This window comes from Kryptolebias marmoratus, linkage group LG1, assembly GCF_001649575.2.
Source record: "Kryptolebias marmoratus isolate JLee-2015 linkage group LG1, ASM164957v2, whole genome shotgun sequence".
Lineage (NCBI taxonomy): Eukaryota > Metazoa > Chordata > Actinopteri > Cyprinodontiformes > Rivulidae > Kryptolebias > Kryptolebias marmoratus.
In genome coordinates this window covers 11,339,200-11,349,671 of record NC_051430.1, presented here as the reverse complement: position 1 = coordinate 11,349,671, position 10,472 = coordinate 11,339,200, and the positions used below count along the sequence as shown (strand labels likewise).

The 10,472-nt window shown below is 40.1% G+C and overlaps 1 protein-coding gene across 5 annotated transcripts in view; it reads left to right on the top strand.

Moving 5' to 3' along the window:
* The first annotated feature begins 3,174 nt into the window (after positions 1–3,174).
* Positions 3,175–10,472, top strand: part of ccdc92 (coiled-coil domain containing 92) — a 13,490-nt gene continuing 6,192 nt past the window's right edge. Inside the window, exons 1-3 of one of the 5 annotated variants that reach the window (XM_017435343.3) lie at positions 3,175–3,240; positions 8,232–8,396; positions 8,556–8,597. In XM_017435343.3, the coding sequence (XP_017290832.1) occupies positions 8,261–8,396; positions 8,556–8,597 (178 nt within the window). In that variant the 5' untranslated portion in view covers positions 3,175–3,240; positions 8,232–8,260. The other 4 variants (XM_017435341.3, XM_017435345.3, XM_017435340.3 and 1 more) reach the window with 4 other exon arrangements.

The following is a 10,472-nucleotide window of genomic DNA, read 5'->3' as shown; positions in this document are numbered from 1 at the left end:
GATATTAATTGTTTATACCTTTCCACAGAACACCACTTCATAATGATCAAAATATTCATTGAAGGCCTAAAACCTGGTTTTGATTGTGGTAAATTATTGAAAAAATAACAAAGGTTAGGCCTAAAACATTGATCAGTTGCACTACAATAATTATGTTTTAAACGTTCCAATATTAGTTAGACTGAGCCATCTTTAAATAAAGTTGGGACTTTTTATGACTGCAGTCAGAAAAGTTATGTTTAAGAAGAAATTTGTGTTAAATTTTGGCCTAAACTATTAAACTCCCCTTCAACTGTTAGCAGGGGGGCGTAGAATAATAATGGTTTGGGCTGATGTTGCACCCAGTGACTCAGGTAAGATTTCACTAAGTTTTGGAGGTGAGCCATCTTTAAGAACCTGAAAATGAAAAGAGATTGACCTTCCCAACAGGACAATCATGCTGTTGGGAGTCATACATTCAGACAATCATTTCATATCCATGACTTAAATTAAAGAAAGTAACATGCCCTGAACTATTAAAGAAACTGGACATATTTAGCTTTTTCTCATCTGGAAATCCAACCATCAGACTCGCCTAACAATTCGCAGTAGCAGGAAGGTTAACCCGACTATTGCAGGCCACTGTAAGTGATACTCTGATGACTGTTTTTCTTTGGTCACACAAATAAAAAAAGGGAGTCTTGGAAAATGAAATTAGGTTTTCAGAGTTTTAGAGCCATTTGCCTTGCCAATCTCAATATAACAACTGTAAAACTGTTACAACCTGAGAAGTGTTTGTGCTGGCAGCTTGACAGAGGAGGGCGCAGTAAAACGCTGCCATGTGCCGACATTTCATCTGTGATTCTATCTGTTCGCAATCCAGCAGCTGGACCAACGAGACACATTCAGGAATGACATAAATTCATTTTTTTTTTATCTCGCTGATATGTGACGGATGCCAAGAAGTTGTAAGAAAAGCTTCATGGCTCACTCTTATTGCTTTTCCATCAGTTTTTGGGCCCACGTCCAGAGCCGTTGCCACCATCTGTATGGCATCACTTATTTCTGCCTGTGTTCGAAGGAACGTATTTCATTGGTTACTTCATAAAACCAGGTTCTCAATCTAAAGATGGGCTCGGGAGTAGAATCAGACATATTTATGAGAGTTTTTAAAGGAAATCTGACTGTGCACACCTCAGCTGGGAGAGAAGTTTGTGTGCGAAGGACTTTTCTCAGCTTGATTTTAACCAGAACCGGACCCCCTGTTAGCAGAGGCCAAAATAACAATGTAGGACGTTAAGAGTCAAGCCTGCTTCTTTTTATTTGGTTAGTTCCTCTCAATGAGTTATTTTATGATATATGAAGGTGGCGAGCTGTGTGCAGGTAAAACAAATCTCACGGAAGGAAAGGGTCTCCACGGGGGATTTATTTTTCAACTCCCTTCTGCTTGAGGGAGTGTAACTTTCCTTCTCCTGAACCGGTTGGGAGCTGGGAAGAGTGCCAGAATCACTAAAAGTAAAGAAATTAGAAGAATTTAATCCCTACTGCAAACAGGACAAAGACAAGGAAAGATTAAAACCTGCTTTAAAACAAAATACCATCTCTAGAAGTGAACAATAATTCCATTTACTCCACACGTTTTTTTATTTATTTTATTTTGTACACGAGAGACTTGGTCTTAGGCTGGAAATGAAAAGAAATGCTTTTTTTTAAAGTTTGTATCTCTTTACACAGAAGCTGCATCACATGGAGTTTTTCTGGCCAGAAATAATTTATAGTGATTTTTTTTTCTAAGTTTTCTTTGCCTTTTTCAAGTTTGCACACCCCAGACTCAAAGACTCAGGAGAAAAAGGGCAGAAAAAAGTTTTTTTGAAAAAACAAACCAAGTTCAGTTACTTCTCTAGAAAGTCTATATTTGAAATGTGTTTAAATGTAATAGATTTATTTTTTCAGATCAGGCATTTTCTAAAATGTCACATAAATCTATTTTCTGCTGCATTTTTTATACCTATGGATCATGTAAACAGAAGATAAAACTTGAAGACTGTTCTTCTGAGGCTTCTCTGATTCACTGATGTACCTGACAGCTTATTGAACCTGAGTGTCAGCGGTAAAAAAACTCTCTCATGTCTTCTCCCACAAAGCTGCAGATTTGAGCTTTTAGAAGCTGTGTGCAAAAAACGCAATGCGATGATTTGAAAGCAATATCCAATTATATGTTTTAGTTATTGTTTTGCTGTAATTTCTTCATGTTGGATTTAGTTACAGTTTCTGACCTCTTTGGTTGTGTTTTTCTTACAATAAATGCCTATGGGTGTCAGGTTAGCCCATTCTGTATGCTGCTAACAAAACAGATAGCATTTTTTTTTTTTTTTTTTTTTTTGGGGGGTTCTGTTTAAACCTTCATTTCCAAGAATCAGTCAGATTACAGAACAATTTCCCACCCTATGTCTGCCTAAAAAGCCTAAACCTAATACTACAAGAACATTTTTGAATTCATAGTTAAACATGTTTTTGGGGGTTTTTTTACTTTGCATTGTAGACTTGATTTGATTGATCTGACTTGAACTTGATTTGGTTTGATGCACTCAGGTACTGCGTTCAATAAAAATGGTTTTATGTAACGTTCCTGAGCCTGAGCAAGAAATGCCTGCAACAAGACATCAATACCTTAATGTACCTTCACTGAAGGCTAATGATTACTGTCTTAATCGTTCCAAAAATTATGTATTGTCTAAATCTTTTGATATTACCACATGCCACCACAGAACAATCAAATACCAAAATTATTGTAGTTTTACTTTGAGAAGAATGGTAAATTATCTACACAATTGCTGAACTAATTGCATCCCTTTCTTTCTTTTGTGTTTAATGTTGTCATCTCATCTCTCAGAGTGTGACTCCATGAGTGCTGAGAGGTGCAAAAGTGTTAAAGATTGGGAAATGTGGTGTGTAAAGAATAATAAAATAAAATATATAAAAACCTCAGAAGAGCAACACTTCCCTCTGCTGTCTAGATTTTGCCCAACAGCGTCCCCTTTGATAATCCAGGTAAACACAAATTACATGAAACCTGACGGCCGCAGGATCATCTGGATGCAATCACTGCATTGCAGTGTACCCTCTCTGCCACTGGATGGCGCAAGTGCGCCTCGGTTGAGCTTGGCACAGACTATGTTGCTATGGTGATGACGCTTATCACCGCACAACGGGCGCACGCTCAGGACGAGAACTATAACGACACCGCTTGGACAATCTAAGGTAACTAAACGTTGTTTTGTTGCAAATATGCTACCTGTTTCAAAGCAAGTTGTAACTCCAAATAGCAACGTTAGTCAGATATATTGATTATACGTGAACGTCTTTAGGTCAGGCGGTTTGTGATTTACTCCTTCTCCCATGATGCATCGCTTTATTTTGTCTCGTAGCTCAGGGAGATTTGATAGCGAGCTGACACACAGACACCCTCCGCTCTCCACCGACAGAGGCGAGCCCCTCAGCATCACCAACATGCCCCGCAAGGTGGAATGAGCTTAGCCGAGGCCAGGACGACAATTTGCTCTATTTAAAAAAAAAAAAAAAAAAGACCGTTCGACCGCTGTGTATTTATAGCCTTAAGGTAAGCTGCGGGGTAAGGTTTAAGGCGCTGTCGCGGTGTCTTTAGCCGTCAAGCTAGCCCGCATCAGTAAAAGCGTCACAGCGTAACTCGCTTGTGCGGGGCGGACAATTTAATTTAGCGACGGATAAAAACGCGCTTATTGAGCCGGGAGCGGCCGTCAGCGGCTTGTTTTGCGTGCTTCTAATTGTCTGTTCCGATTCGGCGGGTCCGAGGAACGAGCTGGTGTGACATTAGAGGCATTTAGCTCCCATTTAGGTTCTCGTGTCATAAATAATGGGGGGAGTCGTCAATTTGTGCGCAGTGCTGCAACGCACCTGGACCTAAATGCCAGGAAGCGCCACAGTCTGCGATTGGTAGGTTTTTATTTTATTTTATTTTATTTTTAATTGTGGTTTTGCGGGGATGAGCGTGTTTGTTTGCGGCTCCTGGAAGTGGACAGCTCCTCCCCGGGCAGCAGCAGCACGGCACCCCGCCAGGCTGGCAAGGACAGCCTCGGTAATGACCCCCATCAGATGCTGCGATGGCATCCCGCCTTAAGGTCCATTCCGAAATACCTCGAATCCCCTCACATGCGTCGCTCACCACATGGCTCCGATTTGTGATTAATAATGTCTAACTTGATAACGACAAAGAAGAAGGTCAAGTCCCGGTTGATCTTGTCTATTAATAATCTACAAGAACGTCCGCGTGGGATAATGAGTCCCCGGCAGCGTCTGTCAGCCTTGATTTGATGTGCTGTCCGCAATGCAGGTGCTGAAGTTTACAGGATCGGTCGTCCTGCCAGCTAACATCTATGTTTACAGCCCGTTAGACCGGCACACGTTGTTTGTAATGGTCAACCTTTACTTATCAATGTTTTCATCACCCAGGTAAGATGTGTCCATGTGTCTGTGATCAAAGAAATCTCATAAACCACTGGGCAGGCTTTAATGGAACTTTCAGGAAATAATCATTATATCTACAACTCATTAACTTTTGGAAGCAACCCGATTCAAGATGGCTGCCACTGCCAACTGACATAAAAAAACTACTAAAATGGCTATAATTCATCTCCAACAGCTATTATGAGCACAACGTTAATTGCAATTAACTATTTGGAGTCAATTGTCTCTCTCTGTTAGCAAAATATCATGAACTGCTGGACAGGTTTGTAATTAAACTTTCAGGAAATAATCACTGGGCTTACCTCTACCTGATTACCCTTTGGATCCATCCTGATTCAAGATGGCTGCCCCAGCCAACTGGCCTTGGAAAACACAAAAATGGCTACAATTCAGTCAATTTTACAGTCATTTTGCTCAAATGTGTTGTGGTAGTAGCTGAGAGTCATTCGCAACACACACTTAAGTGCTTCCTTATCCCGCTGCTAAGATCATTGCTTAAAACTTTAGCATTAACTGTTGGAGTCAACTCTGTTAGCAAAATATCTCATGAAACACTGGATGGATTTCATTGACACTTTCAGTTAATAATCATCGGATGTACATTTACAGCTGATTAAATTTTGAAGTCAGTCCAATTCAGGGTGGCTGCTCAGCAAATCAGTATTACCCAACACAAAAATGACTACAACTCAGTCGATTTACCAGCTGTCAAGCTAAAATCTGGTGTGGTAGTCGCTAAGAGAAAATACCAACACATAACCTGAGTGTGTGACATCTCGCAATATGACATGAGATTGTGTATAAAAGTTTTGTTTTTCATTTTAAGGTTTGACAGAATCGGCTGCATTTCTCAAGAAATATGAGACAAGATAATCTTAGTCTAAAGGTGGCGGGCGATATGCATTCTTTTAAGGAATGCTAGACCTTTAATTATTGTTGCTGTTCTCTTGATTAGGAAGGTTTATCTGTATCGGAGAGTTTCCAAAACACATCCCGCCATGGATTTAGAGAAGGCTTTGGAAAGAAGTACAGTTTCACAAGGTGATGCTTGGATATAAAGCTCGGACATTTTTGTGTGCTTCATTTCAAGTTGCCGCTAAGATCTTGTTGTTGTGGCTCAGGAACGGTAGCTGCTCACTAATGTTTCGTGCTGCTGCAGCTCATCGATTATTTATATTCTCTGTACGGGAAATGTGGATGGCGTATTAAGACAGAACGATAATAAAAGGGTGACGCCGGTGTGACATTACTGCACATTACAGTTTGTCTTGAACTGACTAAAGTCCTGCACTCGTTGTCACTTCCACACTACGGTAGGTTTTTAATGCGCGCTGATAGTGGAGTTGTGTGAGGTCATGTCTTCGCAAGTGGAAAGCTTTCTGAGCTATTCTAGGAGCGAGCAGGGTTTACCGGAAGGACTCCACATTGCTCATCAATAATAGATTATCCCCTCTGTCTTTATGACACACGACTCGCTGTATTTGTTCAGACCACTCAGTGTTTTGGTAATAGTGTGCTTTCAGTTTTCTTCTTTAGGGCATCAAAATAAATAAATAAAAAAGGAAAAACACTTTGAACTGAAAACCAAGGAGCGTATCCAGCCTGGTGTCATGGGATGCATTATTCATGTAAGTGAGCTGGTGATGTAAGGGCGAGAAGCTCTGGGATGTTTTATTGAAGCACACTTATATATGCGCTGCTGTAGGGGAGCGTTTTGCATGGATCAATGTCCTGTCGTCCCATCTTCTGATTTTAGTGTCTGACAGAAAGCGAAGACGGGTAGACTGAGTGAGCGCTGCTTTTGTGGCTTCGCAAGGGAGACGAGGACGACCAGTGAAAAGAGAGGGAGGAGGAAAGGTGTGGCAGAGCAGGGAAGGAAGAGGGTGGTTTTATATATATATATATATATATATATATATATATATATATATATATATATATATATATATCGGACTTGCCACACCCAGCATCAGCCTGACATGGATTAATGTTTGAGGTTTTAGTGTTTTTCGAATTATGGTGAGGACAGGATGCTGGATGAGATCATGGTGAAGCAAAAATGAAGAATAAAGGTTTTAATGCTGAAGCTTACAGATACATCTGCTAATAAAATTAAATGGTTTTATTTAGTCATTATGGATGTGGGGTTCTGTGGAAAAGCTATGAACAAATAATATCTTACCAGTTGTGGATAGCTGTTTAAACCTCAGTTTGGAGAAATGGAGTTTATTTCTGACACAACCGATGAGCTAACAGCTGGTCCAAACGCAGCAAGAACTAAAGTGAACTGCTGCCATCTTAAAACAACTCCAGCTTCATATGCTAGCCCTGTTTTATGAACGTTGACATTGTTGTCACGTTTGCATTCAATCCTTATTTACATGGAACTTCACGGTTTGAGCAAGCAGCATTTGCGTGAACGCTATGAAATTTTGGAAACTGGATCTGTGGGGTTTTTTTAAATCAGCATCTGTTCACTTTGGTGTTGGCTGGGTTTAACTAGCTGCTTGTCCATCAATTCGATTTAATTTTACCTTTAGTTCTCAGAGCAGAGTTCACTTAAAGAGCTATCTACAAGTAATATATAAATTGTTCATAACTTTTTCCACAGAACTCCTCTTCTGTCATAGTGCTGTTGGGTATAGGACCGAAATGCAAGCAAGGGGAGGTAGCGAGAATGAGGAAAAAAATAATATTTTAATTAAGAAACTGAAGGCAAAGACTTACAGAGGCTCAAGGAACAAGGAGACGGTCATGGGAGACCGACAGAACACAACAGAGGAGCCAGTCGAGAGCAAGACCAGGGAGCTTAATATACTGAGGAGGAGTGCAAACGAGAAAGGAACTGATTACAGGTAACTGACTGCAGCTGGGGAAGGGAACGAGTGTAACTTGACAAGGAAATGACTAGCAGCTGGGAAAGGGGAGGAAATTGCAAGGCGACTAAGGTCAAACAAAGATGAAACGAGGAGAACTGAAACAATAACAGAAATAAATACAAGGAAAACAGAAACAAAGTGTCCAAACAAACCTGGGATTTGACACCTTCAAGATGGCTGCATTATCTTTTTAAGGACTAGATTTGATATTAGATTCATGTTATCATTCAGATGGTGGCTGTTTGAAACAAGTCCCACTGGCTTATAAATTACCAGGAACGTTTATGTGATTTGTTGTTAGTGCCTGTGAGCCACAACAATAAAGCCACCGTCTGAGTTCAGTGGAGATGGTGGCTGTGTCAGTAACTAAGCTGTTCCTGAGCTGTTTTTTATGGTGCGGTTAAGTACATCGTTCTGCTGGTAGAGGCAGTTGTTGTTGTTGGGGGTTGCTGTGGATATGAGGTGTTTGTTTGGCCTGTAACAGTGATCTGAAAGTCAGGAAGTAGAGGTTGGTTTAGTAGTAGAAGATTGCTTTGTGATGAGATGATAAGGCTTAGCTTCATCTCTGGGCTGTGGTTTTGTTTTGATTGATCACTTTGGTAGCGTAATCTTCTTATGCTTCCAACATTGGCACACACACTGAGCTTTTTATTATTATAGGTGCATGATTTTTTTTTTTCAAAATAATTTCTACATTTATCATACAACTATGTTAATAACATTCTGCAGTGGAAATGAGTCAGGCTGGCAGATTTACTAGATGGGGGATGAGATTTAATTATTCTGTCTGCCAGAAGGTCGAACTTTTGTTTACGGTCTTCCTTGTCTTTCTCGTTCCTCCTTGCCTTTTCTTTCATCCCTCTGTCAAAGTCGCAAGATTGGTCCGAACACAAATTGACATGGCATCAGCAAACGTAACGCTGGAAAACCAGCTGCACAGTGCCCAGAAGAACCTGCTCTTCCTGCAGCAGGACCACGCTAACACACTGAAGGGGCTCCACGCGGAGATCCGCAGATTACAGCAGCAATGCACAGGTGAGCTCAGCCCTGCCCTTAAATAATTTACAGGACGGAGAACACAAACCTACCCATGATGCTGCTAGATAGTGTGTAACAAGGGGTATTTTGCATGGCAGCTACTCTGTTTCAACCCATCAAGCATCCGAGTAACCTTCCTCTTTTTTTTTTTCTCAGACCTGACCTACGAGCTCACTGTGAGAAGCTCTGATCCATCAGGTAAGCTCACGACTCATACTGCAGCTGCAATACAGCCTCAGGATTTGTTTCAGCTGCTTAATAGAAGAAAAAAATATGTGATTATGATGATTCTGGCTTTCTGGAAGTGTGACCAAAATAACCATCAGTGCTTTGTTTGACCTCCTCTGGCTGACATGAACTATTTGAGGCATGGGCTTGACTAGTTACAGTGTTTTCATGAAGCAGATCTACTTTAACAGGACCCCTCATGACGAACAGTTTCACCTGTCTTTGCTCTGCCGCGAGCTGCATCATCAAGACTTCACGTGAAAACTCGCTGGATGAGGTTTTCGGGCGGTCTCAATACTAGAATTTCACACTCAGTACTGAAACCAAGAAAAATGCTGGATGCTCACCATCGTTTTTGATACTGCAGGGGAAAGAATATAAATTATAAATCAGAACATTTTAAAAAGCAGAGGTCTAAACTATATATATATATATTTTTTTTTTTTTCCCCACACAGCACCCCTCATTATTAAAAATATTAGGAGTGCAGTTAAAAGGTTTAACAGCACCCCTGAAACCAGCTTTACCACAAGACTTTTGTTTTTGGTCATGAGACAGCATTACTGATAAATAACATGTTAGAAAAAAAGTCCTGTAATAAAGTCCTATAAAATCAACCAGCATTTCTACCAGTTCATTCCCAAAACATTAACCAGTAAAGCTGTTAATGAGGAGTAAATAATATTGTGTTTAAAGTTAATTTTTGACACTTTTGTTACTGTAATGAGCTGCACACACAGGTTGTTTCTGGAAACAAGATATTCACTTGAACTTCATTTTATGAGCAATTAATTGTGACATATTTACACTGAATGATGATTTTTTTTTATCATCTCTGTCTCATCTACAGACAGATTAAGACTCTTCTTTCTAAAAGGCTGTGGCTAAATCTGTTGCAGTTCATCACTGTTGCTGGGTTTTTTTTTTTGTTTTTTTTGGACAAATTTAATTCCTGTTGCTGTGTCTTACAGCTGATTTATGGTTAAAGTTTGTGGCTGAGTCAACAAAGTCGGCTTCTCTGTAAGCAACAGCCCACACTGAGCGCGGGCTGTGAAATGCTAGGTTGTTGTTGTTTTTTTACTACAGAAACAGCTCGAGTGTTTTTGCTTTTGTTTTGTCAAAAAGTAGATCTTTGCTTGTTGGGCGCAAGATCAGCTGCTGATGCCACGTCTCGTCCTCCTCAGACACGCGGCTCTGTTGAATTTCAGGAATGCCTTTTTGTTTTCTTTTAACTTCACACGTTCAGGTTGAGAGGCTGAGAAATTAAAGAAAAGGAGATCTACAATAAGCTGCTCGCAGACGACACCCTAACTCGTGTTTTTATGAAAAACGCTCACTACAGTCTTTGTTGTTCAGTTCTTGTAGATTAAATTACTTGTTTTATTTAAAAAAGGGAGGGAAAGCAACTCAAAGTGTATTTTTAAGTCCCACTGTTGTGCTCTGTTGTAGAATTTTGTCTCTGTAAAATGTGACAAATCATTCAGTCTGTAGGTCATTAAAGATTTCTAAAAGTAAAACGAACATTAAGTTGAATGAAGCTGACAGGAACAGCTCTGTGCTGTAAAGGTCAGCTAATGTTTCTGTGTTCCGCCGCTAGAGAAGACATGATTGTCTGCTGGGTACCTGTAAATCACGCTTACCACTGGTGTTTAGTGTGTGTTGACATTCATTAATTATCAGTAATACCTTGTTGACAATGTTTGCTTTATTGTGTGAATGCTTTTAAGCATTCACACCATTGTTTTCCTGTTTCTCTTTATTATCTATTATTATCTATTATTATCTATTCTTTAACTATTCCGTACGTTTTTTGGCACCTATCTCCTTCCACAATTTTTCAGCTAT